Source organism: Somniosus microcephalus, unplaced genomic scaffold (genome assembly GCF_052327205.1).
Source record: "Somniosus microcephalus isolate GS21.2 unplaced genomic scaffold, FLI_Smic_1.0 unresolved_chr9, whole genome shotgun sequence".
NCBI lineage: Eukaryota > Metazoa > Chordata > Chondrichthyes > Squaliformes > Somniosidae > Somniosus > Somniosus microcephalus.
Genome location: NW_028225187.1, coordinates 2,073,696 through 2,088,846, shown reverse-complemented (window position 1 = coordinate 2,088,846; position 15,151 = coordinate 2,073,696). Strand labels below are relative to the sequence as shown.

The 15,151-nt window shown below is 46.6% G+C and overlaps 2 protein-coding genes across 2 annotated transcripts in view; one reads left to right on the top strand and one right to left on the bottom strand.

The window, feature by feature from the left end:
* The window catches only part of LOC147084213 (uncharacterized), a 746,547-nt gene that overhangs the window by 604,402 nt on the left and 126,994 nt on the right, over positions 1-15,151 (bottom strand). The window lies entirely within an intron of this gene.
* The window catches only part of LOC147084215 (NACHT, LRR and PYD domains-containing protein 3-like), an 87,366-nt gene that overhangs the window by 27,012 nt on the left and 45,203 nt on the right, over positions 1-15,151 (top strand). The window contains exons 3-4 of the mRNA XM_085979467.1: positions 1,776-1,868; positions 10,446-10,612. Of these exons, the coding sequence (XP_085835593.1) occupies positions 1,808-1,868; positions 10,446-10,612 (228 nt within the window). The 5' untranslated portion in view covers positions 1,776-1,807. The remainder of the gene's footprint in view (positions 1-1,775; positions 1,869-10,445; positions 10,613-15,151) is intronic.

The following is a 15,151-nucleotide window of genomic DNA, read 5'->3' as shown; positions in this document are numbered from 1 at the left end:
TAATCTGCCTTCTAGTTTTTGCCACCAAAGTGGATAACATCACATTTATCCACATTATAGTGCATTTGCCATGTTTCTGCCCAATCACCCAACCTGTCCAAATCATCCTGGAGTTTCACGACATCCTCCTCACAGCTTACCCTCCCACCCAGCTTTGTGTCGTCTGCAAATTTGGAGATATTACATCCAATTCCCTCGTCCTGATCATTAATATATATTGTGAATAGCTGGGGTCCTAGGACCGATCCCTGCGGTACCCCACTAGTCACTGCCTGCCACTCGGAAAACGACCCGTTTATTCCAACTCTTTGCTTTCTGTCCGCCAACCAGTTCTCTATCCAAGTCAATACCTTGCCCCCAATCCCATGTGCCTTAATTTTGCACGCTCTGCACTTCTCTGCATTAAATTTCACCTGCCATGTGTCTGCCCATTTCACCAGTGTCTCTGTTTCCTCCTGAAGTCTTCTGCTGTCCTCACGGTTTACGACTTTTCTGAGATTCGTGTCATCGACAAACTTTTAAACTATGCCCTATATACCTAAGTCCATGTCACTGAAATAAATCCAAAAGAGCAGTGGTCCTAATCCCGCCCCCTGGGGACACTGTACACTTCCCTCCAGTGTGAACAATATCGGTTCACAACTACTGTCTGTTTTCTGTCCCTTCACCAATTTAGTATCCACGCTGCCACTGCTCCTTTAATATCATTGGCTCCAATTTTGTTCACCAGTCTATTATAAGGTACTTTATCAAAGGCCTTCTGAAAGTCCAGAAACAGAACATCAACTGCACTACCTTCATCAACCCTCTCCTATTTCATCCATTGGCTCATTCAAGTCAGCCAGGTTAGATTTGCCTTTAAATAAAATCCATTTTGTCTGTCGCTAATAAACCCATGTTCTTCCAAGTGACGGTTAATTGTGTTTCGGAAATGTTGTCCCGAGGAGTTTCCTCAACACCGATGTTAAGCTGAGTCGCCTGTAGTTATTTGGTTCGTCACTCTCCTTTTTTGAACAGGGAAGTAACGTTTGCAACCCTCCCGTCCTCTGGCACCTTTCCCATATCTAAGGATTGGAAGATTGTGGCAGAGTGGGTGACATTTCTACTTTGAGCCCTGTCAACCGTTTTAGTTCATCGTCCTAATCGATTTATATCCTGTCCAATTTCTCTACCACCTCCTCCTTTACTGTACGATTGGCAGCATCCTCCTTTAGTGAATATGGATGCAGAGTGTTAATTTAGTACCTCAGTCATGTCCTCTGCTTCCACAAGATGGTTGCCTTTTTGGTCCTTAATCGGCCCCACCTTTCCTTGGACTATTCTTTCACTATATGTTTATAAAAGGCATTAGTGTTCCCTATTATGTTACCACTAATCATTTCTCACACATTCTCCTTGCCCCTCTGTTGCTGTTGTGTGTTTATTCCACTAGTGGCAGCGTTAGTGAAACAGCAAAGTACTGAATTTTACAAAGACTCAAACTGGTACTGAATTAACGGAATCGCTTTGACATTTCCACAGTGGGGAAAGGAAAGGCCGCTGATTGATAGTTTCAATGGCCGCACGTGCGCGGGCTCACACACGAATGGAGAATTATGATTGTAAAACCGCAGTCACATCCACCAGTTGTACATTCATGGTGTTTTCTGAGATCCCAGAGCTACCAGCTGCTGTACTGATGGGGGAGGAGGGACTTCATATCATGTTAACAAGGCAACGTTCTTCTCATTTTAATATTTCCCTCAAACCCTCCATTAATATTATATTTGTTACAGAGCATCAGAGCCTGGGAACACCTGTCACCACCATGGCTGAAGGTCCAGACAGGGGAGAAGATCCAACATCTTCAAGAATGAGAATGGACACAGGTAGGCTCACAAAACACTGTAAAATACAATTTCTGTCCTGACAAAAGGTCCAGATCTATTGCCTGAACCTGCAGTTCTCTCAGGTCGAGGGAACAGGACACAGACTGAGTACAAAGAGGGGATTGAGTGACCATCTAGAGGGGCACCGCAGTCACAGGTGGAGGGAGCCCCTGAGTACTGGAACTGTCCAATAGATACCTGGTATTGGAGACTGTAAGGTGGAGAGAGACAGTGACTCAGAGGATCACAGTCACAGGTGGAGGGAGCCCCTGAGTACTGGAACTGTCCAATAGATACCTGGTATTGGAGACTGTAAGGTGGAGAGAGACAGTGACTGAGGATCACAGTCACAGGTGGAGGGAGCCCCTGAGTACTGGAACTGTCCAATAGATACCTGGTATTGGAGACTGTAAGGTGGAGAGAGACAGTGACTGAGGATCACAGTCACAGGTGGAGGGAGCCCCTGAGTACTGGAACTGTCCAATAGATACCTGGTATTGGAGACTGTAAGGTGGAGAGAGACAGTGACTGAGGATCACAGTCACAGGTGGAGGGAGCCCCTGAGTACTGGAACTGTCCAATAGATACCTGGTATTGGGGTCTGTAAGGTGGAGAGAGACAGTGACTGAGGATCACAGTCACAGGTGGAGGGGCCCCTGAGTACTGGAACTGTCCAATAGATACCTGGTATTGGGGTCTGTAAGGTGGAGAGAGACAGTGACTCAGAGGATCACAGTCACAGGTGGAGGGAGCCCCTGAGTACTGGAACTGTCCAATAGATACCTGGTATTGGGGACTGTAAGGTGGAGAGAGACAGTGACTCAGAGGATCACAGTCACAGGTGGAGGGAGCCCCTGAGTACTGGAACTGTCCAATAGATACCTGGTATTGGGGACTGTAAGGTGGAGAGAGACAGTGACTGAGGATCACAGTCACAGGTGGAGGGAGCCCCTGAGTACTGGAACTGTCCAATAGATACCTGGTATTGGGGACTGTAAGGTGGAGAGAGACAGTGACTGAGGATCACAGTCACAGGTGGAGGGGCCCCTGAGTACTGGAACTGTCCAATAGATACCTGGTATTGGGGACTGTAAGGTGGAGAGAGACAGTGACTCAGAGGATCACAGTCACAGGTGGAGGGAGCCCCTGAGTACTGGAACTGTCCAATAGATACCTGGTATTGGAGACTGTAAGGTGGAGAGAGACAGTGACTCAGAGGATCACAGTCACAGGTGGAGGGAGCCCCTGAGTACTGGAACTGTCCAATAGATACCTGGTATTGGGGACTGTAAGGTGGAGAGAGACAGTGACTCAGGATCACAGTCACAGGTGGAGGGAGCCCCTGAGTACTGGAACTGTCCAATAGATACCTGGTATTGGGGACTGTAAGGTGGAGAGAGACAGTGACTGAGGATCACAGTCACAGGTGGAGGGAGCCCCTGAGTACTTATAGTTTCATAGAGATAGGAACAGGAGTAGGCCATTCGGCCCTTCGAGCCTGCTCCGCCATTCAATGAGATCATGGCTGATCTTCGTCTGAGATCATAGCTGATCTTACCAGTTCAGTACCCCGTCTCCGCCTTTTCTCCGTAACCCTTAATCCCCTTAGCCTTCAGAAATATATCCAATTCTCTCTTGAAAATATTTATTGAATTAGCCTTCACAGCCCTCTGTGGCAGGGAATTCCACAGGCTCACCACTCTTTGAGTGAAGAAATTCTTCCTCATCTCTGTTTTAAATGATTTGCCCGCTATTTTTAGACTGTGGCCCCTGGTTCTGTGCTCCCCTGCCATTGGAAACATTCTCTCTGAATTCAGCCTGTCCAGGCCTGCCATAATTTTATATGTTTCGATGAGATCCCCTCTCAATCTTCTAAACTCCAGTGAGTACAAGCCCAAACTATTCAATCTCTCCTCGTAGGTCATTCCCGCCATTCCAGGTATCAGCCTGGTGAATCGCCGCTGCACTCTTTCCATGGCAAGAACATCCTTCCGCAGATGGGGCGACCAAAACTGTACACAATACTCCAGATGCGGTCTCACCAGCACCTTGTACAGCTGTAGTAAGGTATCCCTATTCCTATACTCGAACCCCCTTGATATGAAGGCCAACATACCATTTGCCTTCTTAATCGCCTGTTGCACCTGCATGCTCTCCTTCAGTGACTGGTGCACAAGAACACCCAGGTCCCTCTGCACTCCCCCATCTCCCAATCTATTGCCATTTAGATAATAATCCACCCTCCTGTTTTTACCCCCAAAGTGGATAACCTCGCATTTATCCACATTATAGTGCATCTGCCACGTATCCGCCCATTCCCCCAACCTGTCCAAATCGCACTGTAGCCTCCTGACATCCTCATCAGAGCCCACCCCTCCTCCTAGTTTAGTGTCGTCAGCGAATTTGGAAATATTGCATCCAATTCCCTGATCCAGATCATTTATATATATTGTGAACAGCTGGGGTCCCAGGACAGATCCTTGCGGCACCCCGCTGGTCACTGCCTGCCACTCCGAAAACGAGCCGTTTATTCCAACTCTCTGTTTTCTATCCGCCAGCCAGTTCTCTATCCACGTTAATACTTTGCCCCCAATCCCATGAGCCTTAATTTTGCATGATAATCTTTTGTGTGGAACCTTATCGAAGGCTTTCTGGAAGTCAAGGTACACCACATCCACTGGCTCTCCCCCATCTATTTTACCAGTTACTTCCTCAAAAAATTCCAGCAGATTAGTCAAACACGATTTACCCTTTGTAAATCCATGTTGACTCTGTCCGATCCTTTCCCCATTTGTCAAGTGCTCCGCTATTTTATCCTTAATAATGGACTCTAGCATTTTGCCCACAACCGATGTAAGGCTTACTGGTCTATAATTCCCTGCTTTCTCTCTACCCCCCCTTTTTAAATATTGGGGTAACATTAGCTACCCTCCAATCCACGGGTACTGTTCCCGAGTCAATGGAGTTCCGGAAGATGATCCTTAGAGCATCTGCTATCTCCAGGGCCACCTCCTTAAGTACCCTAGGATGTAGTTTATCAGGCCCCGGGGATTTGTCGGCCTTCAGTCCCCTCAACTTACCCAACACCATATCCCTAGAGATACTAATTTCTGTCAGCTCCTCCCTCTCATTAGTCCCTATGTTTGTCGATATTCCTGGGAGGTTATTTGTGTCCTCCTTTGTGAATACAGAACCAAAGTATGAGTTTAATTGGTCTGCCATTTCCTTATTCTCCATTTATATATTCTCCCGAATCGGACTGCAAGGGACCGACTTGGGATTTTACCAGTCTTTTCCTCCTGATATACCGATAAAAGCTTTTGCAGTCTGTCTTTATGTTTGCTGCAAGTTTACTTTCGTATTCTATTTTCCCCTTCCTGATTAATCCCTTTGTCCTCTTTTGCTGTATCCTGTACTGCCCCCAATCTTCCGGTCTGGTGCTTTTTTTTGCCAGTTGATATGCCCTTTTTTTTGATTTTATGCTGTCCCTAATTTCCCTCGTTATCCACGGTTGAGTCACCTTTTTAGGTTTATTTTTATGCCAAACCGGTATAAACATGTTCTGGAATTCTTCCATTCTATCTTTGAATGCTTGCCATTGTCTCTCCACTGTCAATCCCCCCAGAAACACCACCCAATCAATCTTACCCAATTCCCGTCTCATACCCTCGTAATTCCCTTTATTTAAGTTCTGGACCTTAGTCTCTGATTCAATTTCTTCACTCTCCATCTCGACTGAGAGCTCGATCATATTATGATCGCTCTGACCCAAGGGGCCTCGTACAAGAAGATTGCTGATAAGTCCCTTCTCATTGCACAATACCCAGTCTAAAATGGCCTGATCTCGAGTCGGCTCCTCGACATATTGGTCCAGATAACCGTCCCGAAAACATTCCAGGAATTCCTCCTCCTCAGAATTTTTACTAATTTGGGTAGTCCAATCAATATGTAAATTAAAGTCACCCATGATGACAGCTGTGCTCTTATCGCACGCTTCTCTAATTTCCCTTTTTATGCCTTCCCTCACCTCCATATTACTATTTGGAGGCCTATATATCACACCCACTAACGTTTTCCTCCCCTTGCTATTTCTCATTTCTACCCATACAGATTCCGTTTCATCCGAGTTAATATCCTTCCTTTCCATTGCATTAATCCCCTCCTTTACCAGCAATGCTACCCCACCTCCCCTACCTTTTTGCCGATCCTTCCTAAATATTGTATATCCCTGGATGTTAAGTTCCCAGCCTTGCCCACCCTGCAGCCACGTTTCTGTAATCCCAATCAAATCATACTTGTTTACCTCTATTTCCACAACTAATTCATCCACCTTGTTCCTAATGCTTCTAGCATTAAGATACAAAGCCTTCAGGCTTGCTTTTTTTACACTCTCATTATGAATTAGTTTGGCCCTTTGTGTTTCTCTCCTTTGCTTATTGCTTCTCACCTTTCTACCATCTATTTCTAACTTCATATGACTTCCCTCTTTTCCACTACCTAGGTTCCCATCCCCCTGCCAAATTAGTTTAAATCCTCCCGAACCGCCCTAGAAAATATTACCCCGAGGACATCGGCTCCCTCACAGTTCAGGTGTAGACCGTCCCCTTGGTACAGGTCACTCCTCCCCAAGAACTGGTTCCAATGCCTCAAGAATTTAAATCCCTCTCCCTTGCACCACTGCTCAAGCCACGTATTTAGCTTATCTATCTTACTCCCTCTAAACTTATTAGCTCGTGGCACTGGTAGCAATCCAGAGATTACTACCTTTGAGGTCCTACTTTTCAATTTAGCTCCTAACTCCCTAAATTCAGCTTGTAGGACCTCCTCCCTCTTTTTACCTACATCGTTGGTACCTACATGTACCACGACAACTGGCTGATCCCCCTCCCCCTTCAGAATGCTCTGCACCCGCTCCGAGACATCCTTGACCCTTGCACCAGGGAGGCAACATACCATCTTGGAGTCTCGGTCTCGGCCACAGAAACTCCTATCTATCCCCCTTACAATTGAATCCCCTATCACTATAGCCCTATCCCTCTTTTTCCCGCCCTTCTGTGCAGCAGAGCCAGTCATGGTGCCCTGAACCTGGCTGCTGGTGCCTTCCCCTGATAAGTCATCTCCCCCAACAGTACCCAAAACGGTAAACCTGTTTTGGAGGGAGATGACCGCAGGTGACTCCTGCACTACCTTCCTGCCTTTACCCTGCCTTTTGGTCACCCATTTACTGTCTGAGCTAGCCTTTACCTGCGGTGTGACCAACTCACTGAATGTGCTATCCACAACATCCTCAGCATCGCGTATGCTCCAGAGTGAGTCCATTCGCAGCTCCAGCGCCGCCATGCGGTCCGCTAGGAGCTGCAGCTGGACACACTTCCTGCACACATAGTTGTCAGGGACAGTGTCCCTGATTTCCCACATGGCACAGGAGAAGCATGACACGGGTCCGAGCTGCCCTTCCATGACTTAACCCTTACAATACCCTTTTATTTACTACGATTTAGCTTAATTATTGAATTCTACTTAGAATAAGTTTGTGAAAGTACTCACCAACCAGTCACCTACCTGTTTTCTGGTGTTGTATTTTCACTGCCGCCTCCTGTCCTGGAACCTTCTCCACCTAGGTTAGGCTCCTGGAACTGTCCAATAGATACCTGGTATTGGGGACTGTAAGGTGGAGAGAGACAGTGACTGAGGATCACAGTCACAGGTGGAGGAAGCCCCTGAGTACTGGAACTGTCCAATAGATACCTGGTATTGGAGACTGTAAGGTGGAGAGAGACAGTGACTCAGAGGATCACAGTCACAGGTGGAGGGAGCCCCTGAGTACTGGAACTGTCCAATAGATACCTGGTATTGGGGACTGTAAGGTGGAGAGAGACAGTGACTCAGGATCACAGTCACAGGTGGAGGGAGCCCCTGAGTACTGGAACTGTCCAATAGATACCTGGTATTGGGGACTGTAAGGTGGAGAGAGACAGTGACTCAGGATCACAGTCACAGGTGGAGGGAGCCCCTGAGTACTGGAACTGTCCAATAGATACCTGGTATTGGGGACTGTAAGGTGGAGAGAGACAGTGACTCCGGACCGTATTCTTGAGCAAACAGTGTGGCCCCAGAGAGCAGGAGGCCACCCAGCGGGGTGAGAGTGAGAGGCAGGTGGGGCCCAGGAATAGGAGAGCGGGACTGGTGGCAGATTGTATAGTCGGGGGAATAAACAACCTCTTCTGTAGCCCTGAGCAGGTCCTGAATGGTTAGTTACCTCCCTGGTGCCGAGGGAAGAACATCCTTGACCGGTGGGACCACCTCTGGGCAGGAAAGGAGAGCACAAAATAGCCAATGGTCAGAGCCAGTAACAGGGATAGAAACACGTTTATAGAGGGACTATTGAGACTGAGGCACTAAACTAAGAAACCAGGCCTCAAGCTGTTGATCTCTGGATTGTTTACCACTGGGCTGCTTAAGGCGGGTAATATGAGGCAGGTCAATGTGTGGCTGAGGGCTGGAGCAGGAGGGAAGTGTTCACGGTCTTGGGGCATTAGACTGAGTTCAGTGAGAGGGGAAGGGACGGCCGCGATCTGTACCGACCAACATTAATGGTTTTACAGAAAAGATGAATGGAGCAGTGGGAGGGTATCGGGATGTGACTGGAGAGTGGGAAATATCCGGATCTCAGACTAGAGAGAGGAATTAATAAAAATGCTGGAGTTGAAACAGAAGATTGAAGAAAAAGGTATTAGCAAGAAAAAGGAAAGAGGACTTGAAATAGTGAGTGACAAATTCACTTGAAACGGGGACAAGTCAACATTCCCAGTGTTGGAGCTAGTATTGTGTGTGTGAGTGTACAAATCATTCCAAACATTCAGAAACATGAGATGTGATCTAGTATCTATAGAAGAAACGGGGACAAGTCAACATTCCCAGTGTTGGAGCGAGTATTGAGTTGTGTGTGAGTGAACAAATCATTCCAAACATTCAGAAACATGAGATGTGATCTAGTATCTATAGAAGAAACGGGGACAAGTCAACATTCCCAGTGTTGGAGCGAGTATTGAGTTGTGTGTGGGTGAACAAATCATTCCAAACATTCAGAAACATGAGATGTGATCTAGTATCTATAAGACAGGGCCTTGGTTTTCACAGGACTCAGAGGGAGGTGTTCCTGGCGATAACATTTTGAGGACACCAGTATTAATAAAACATTCTATGACAACGCAGCAACAACAAGAACAAACTGGGCTTTATATAGCGCCTTTAAACCTCTCGAGGTGCTTCACAAGAGTGTGACCAATCAAAATTTGACACCAAGTCACAAGGAGATATTAGGACAGGTAAACTTTTTAAGGAATGCCTGAAAGGAGGAGAGCGAGGCAGAGAGCTTTAGAAGGTAAGGGTGTTCCAGGGAGCAATGCTAAGATGGAATCCATATGTACACAGTGCAGCAATAGGAAGGAAGATAGCCCAATTCTCAGTGGGTTTTACAGTTCAGCGAGCTGTGGAGGTGAGAGAGGTGGGACTGGGGAAACTAGTTCTGACGGATGCAATTTGGGGTAGATACAAAATATTTCCTCAACTTTCTAAAAATGATGGTGGAAGTGAAGTTTTGATGTACTAGAGGAGGATGTGGGCCCACAGTTAGACATCACTGTAGAGAAGGATTTGGATCTGAGTAAAATAGCCGAGGTGGAGAAGTCACTGGGCTCAGAGATAATGCACCCCAGACTGTTAGAGGAAGTCAGAGAGGAGATAGGAGGGACTGAGCACAGCATTTCAACCCAGGTTTAATATCAAAAATATACAGGTGGACTGAAGGAGCACAAGTGATTCTGTTCTAATGTGGAGAGAGGATCAACCTGGTAACCAGAGACCATTGTGTAGAAACTCCTCAAATCTGTTAATCCAGGTCGAATTAGCGAGCATTTAGCGATAAAGATGATGATGCGGTCTTTGCTTCTCTAAAGTGTAGAGTCCACATTCTTAGCCTATCTTGATAACTAAGGTGCTTTATACTGGGAATTAGTCTAATGTCCCTCCTCTGCAACAGGTTCAAAGCCTCTACCACCCACCTTATGTGGGGACCATAATTGGACACAGTATTCCAAGTGAAGCCTTTACCAAGGTCTTGTACTAGGACAGAATAGGTCGTCTTATACCCTACTGTCCTATGAATGCACCCCAATATCCCCTTTGTTCTAGCTATCGCTTCACGGCATTGCTCCTGTACCTTTAGAGATGTATCTACCAGAATACCCGGATCTTCCTTTCTCCCCCTTATTTAATGCCATGAAGGGTGTATGAATGTTGAGCACTCGCACTGCCCACAGGCATAACACGGCACTTATCCAAGCTAAACACCATTTGCCAGTCATGTGCCCAATCTCCCAACACATTAAGATGTAGTTTTGTGGAGCCGTGACTATACAGGTTGATGGAATTTTGTACATGTGGTGTATGTGGGTTATCGGAAGGTGTTTGATAATGTGGCTCACAGGAAGCTGTCGCCGTTTGGTATATGATGAAATGTAGCCGCCTGGGTAGAAAGTGGATAATGTGTTTAGTTTTCTCCATTTGTGTTCACAGATCCGAACTCTACAATCACTGAGTTCTTGACAAAGTGCGAAGATTACCAGCTGTTCCGGTTCACGAAATTCTACTGGGACAGACTGGAACAGGCGATTGAAGAAGGGGTGGACGGACTGAGCTCGTTGTTAACAAACGAGAGGCATTTCAGTGGACAAGAACATCGGGTAAGTGGGAGGGACACAGAATGAGTCTGGATTATCCAAACATCACAGAACTGACAGGATATCAGATCTTAGAATCACAGAATGTTACCGAAGAGAAACTTGTCAAATAGGAACTAAATAGATAAACTGAAAATATTGTGAATCTGAAACAACGATATGAAGAGGTGAAAATACCCAGCGGCTCCGTCAGTATCTGTACAAAGGACCGGGGAACGGTTCGGGTAGAACTTCTTTGTGGACTGAAAACAAAGAACAGTTTTAGTGGGACTGGGAAAAGGAGAGGCCAGAGGCAACAGACAGGAATTACAGGGAACGTCATGAGTTTACTGACCTGGAAACTACTTAAAGTAAATTAAGGAACCGGGAGATGACAACAATCATCGGTGGAGTAAATGAGAGGTTTTTCAAGAACAAAAACAAAATGGGAAAATGGTTAAAATGTCTGAGACACGAACAGGAAAACTAAACCCAAAGAATGAGGATTGAAAACCCGAGGCTGTGCAGGTTTTTCCTCCCCCTGCATCACCGGGAGTCAATTCCAACTTCGGCAGAGACTCAATACTGGCGGTAGAACCTGTCGTGGAGTGTCACTCCCCGGGACAGCACTTCAGGAAATTACAGCAAGCAGCCTGTACTGTTCTGACAGTTACCTGTAATGGAATAGAACTAAATGGAAATGATAATCGGGTAGGGTATAATGGACGGTCGACCTGCTACCAACTTTCCCAGTTGGTAATCTAGGAAATTTACACTCATCCCAACCTCCTGCTCACTACCCATTACTGTTAATATCCCACCTAGTCTAATCCCAACCTCCTGCTCACTACCCATTACTGTTAATATCCCACCTAGTCTAATCCCAACCTCCTGCTCACTACCCATTACAGTTAATATCCCACCTAGTCTAATCCCAACCTCCTGCTCACTACCCATTACTGTTAATAACCCACCTAGTCTAATCCCAACCTCCTGCTCACTGCCCATTACTGTTAATATCCCACCTAGTCTAATCCCAACCTCCTGCTCACTACCCATTACAGTTAATATCCCACCTAGTCTAATCCCAACCTCCTGCTCACTACCCATTGCTGTTAATATCCCACCTAGTCTAATCCCAACCTCCTGCTCACTGCCCATTACCCTTAATATCCCCCCTAGTCTAATCCCAACCTCCTGCTCACTACCCATTACTGTTAATATCCCACCTAGTCTAATCCCAACCTCCTGCTCACTACCCATTACTGTTAATATCCCACCTAGTCTAATCCCAACCTCCTGCTCACTACCCAATACTGTTAATATCCCACCTAGTCTAATCCCAACCTCCTGCTCACTGCCCGTTACTGTTAATATCCCCCCTAGTCTAATCCCAACCTCCTGCTCACTACCCATTACTGTTAATATCCCACCTAGTCTAATCCCAACCTCCTGCTCACTGCCCATTACTGTTAATATCCCCCCTAGTCTAATCCCAACCTCCTGCTCACTACCCATTACTGTTAATATCCCACCTAGTCTAATCCCAACCTCCCGCTCACTGCCCGTTACTGTTAATATCCCCCCTAGTCTAATCCCAACCTCCTGCTCACTACCCATTACTGTTAATATCCCACCTAGTCTAATCCCAACCTCCTGCTCACTACCCATTACTGTTAATATCCCACCGAGTCTAATCCCAACCTCCTGCTCACTGCCCATTACTGTTAATATCCCACCTAGTCTAATCCCAACCTCCTGCTCACTACCCATTACTGTTAATATCCCACCCAGTCTAATCCCAACCTCCTGCTCACTGCCCGTTACTGTTAATATCCCACCTAGTCTAATCCCAACCTCCTGCTCACTACCCATTACTGTTAATATCCCACCTAGTCTAATCCCAACCTCCTGCTCACTACCCATTACTGTTAATATCCCACCTAGTCTAATCCCAACCTCCTGCTCACTGCCCGTTACTGTTAATATCCCACCTAGTCTAATCCCAACCTCCTGCTCACTGCCCATTACTGTTAATATCCCACCTTGTCTAATCCCAACCACCTGCTCACTGCCCATTACTGTTAATACCCCACCAAGTCTAATCCCAACCTCCTGCTCACTGCCCATTACTGTTAATACCCCACCTAGTCTAATCCCAACCTCCTGCTCACTGCCCATTACTGTTAATATCCCACCTAGTCTAATCCCAACCTCCTGCTCACTGCCCATTACTGTTAATATCCCACCTAGTCTAATCCCAACCTCCTGCTCACTGCCCATTACCGTTAATATCCCACCTAGTCTAATCCCAACCTCCTGCTCACTGCCCATTACCGTTAATATCCCACCTAGTCTAATCCCAACCTCCTGCTCACTGCCCATTACTGTTAATATCCCACCTCGTCTAATCCCAACCTCCTGCTCACTACCGTTAATATCCCACCTAGTCTAATCCCAACCTCCTGCTCACTGCCCATTACTGTTAATATCCCACCGAGTCTAATCCCAACCTCCTGCTCACTGCAGATTACTGTTAATATCCCACCTAGTCTAATCCCAACCTCCTGCTCACTGCCCATTACTGTTAATATCCCACCGAGTCTAATCCCAACCTCCTGCTCACTACCGTTAATATCCCACCTAGTCTAATCCCAACCTCCTGCTCACTGCCCATTACTGTTAATATCCCACCGAGTCTAATCCCAACCTCCTGCTCACTGCAGATTACTGTTAATATCCCACCTAGTCTAATCCCAACCTCCTGCTCACTGCCCATTACTGTTAATATCCCACCTAGTGTAATCCCAACCTCCTGCTCACTGCCCATTACTGTTAATATCCCACCTCGTCTAATCCCAACCTCCTGCTCACTGCCCATTACTGTTAATATCCCACCTAGTCTAATCCCAACCTCCTGCTCACTACCCATTACTGTTAATATCCCACCTAGTCTAATCCCAACCTCCTGCTCACTGCCCATTACTGTTAATATCCCACCTAGTCTAATCCCAACCTCCTGCTCACTGCCCATTACTGTTAATATCCCACCTAGTCTAATCCCAACCTCCTGCTCACTGCCCATTACTGTTAATATCCCACCTAGTCTAATCCCAACCTCCTGCTCACTGCCCATTACTGTTAATATCCCACCTAGTCTAATCCCAACCTCCTGCTCACTGCCCATTACTGTTAATATCCCACCTAGTCTAATCCCAACCTCCTGCTCACTACCCATTACTGTTAATATCCCACCTAGTCTAATCCCAACCTCCTGCTCACTGCCCATTACTGTTAATATCCCACCGAGTCTAATCCCAACCTCCTGCTCACTGCCCATTACTGTTAATATCCCACCTAGTCTAATCCCAACCTCTTGCTCACTGCCCATTACTGTTAATATCCCACCTAGTCTAATCCCAACCTCCTGCTCACTGCCCATTACTGTTAATATCCCACCTAGTCTAATCCCAACCTCCTGCTCACTACCCATTACCGTTAATATCCCACGTAGTCTAATCCCAACCTCTTGCTCACTACCCATTACTGTTAATATCCCACCTAGTCTAATCCCAACCTCCTGCTCACTACCCATTACCGTTAATATCCCACCTAGTCTAATCCCAACCTCCTGCTCACTGCCCATTACTGTTAATATCCCACCTAGTCTAATCCCAACCTCGTGCTCACTGCCCATTACTGTTAATATCCCACCTAGTCTAATCCCAACCTCCTGCTCACTGCCCATTACTGTTAATATCCCACCTCGTCTAATCCCAACCTCCTGCTCACTGCCCATTACTGTTAATATCCCACCTAGTCTAATCCCAACCTCCTGCTCACTACCCATTACTGTTAATATCCCACCTAGTCTAATCCCAACCTCCTGCTCACTGCCCATTACTGTTAATATCCCACCTAGTCTAATCCCAACCTCCTGCTCACTGCCCATTACTGTTAATATCCCACCTAGTCTAATCCCAACCTCCTGCTCACTGCCCATTACTGTTAATATCCCACCTAGTCTAATCCCAACCACCTGCTCACTGCCCATTACTGTTAATATGCCACCTAGTCTAATCCCAACCTCCTGCTCACTGCCCATTACTGTTAATATCCCACCTAGTCTAATCCCAACCTCCTGCTCACTGCCCATTACTGTTAATATCCCACCTAGTCTAATCCCAACCTCCTGCTCACTACCCATTACTGTTAATATCCCACCTAGTCTAATCCCAACCTCCTGCTCACTGCCCATTACTGTTAATATCCCACCGAGTCTAATCCCAACCTCCTGCTCACTGCCCATTACTGTTAATATCCCACCTAGTCTAATCCCAACCTCTTGCTCACTGCCCATTACTGTTAATATCCCACCTAGTCTAATCCCAACCTCCTGCTCACTGCCCATTACTGTTAATATCCCACCTAGTCTAATCCCAACCTCCTGCTCACTACCCATTACCGTTAATATCCCACGTAGTCTAATCCCAACCTCTTGCTCACTACCCATTACTGTTAATATCCCACCTAGTCTAATCCCAACCTCCTGCTCACTGCCCA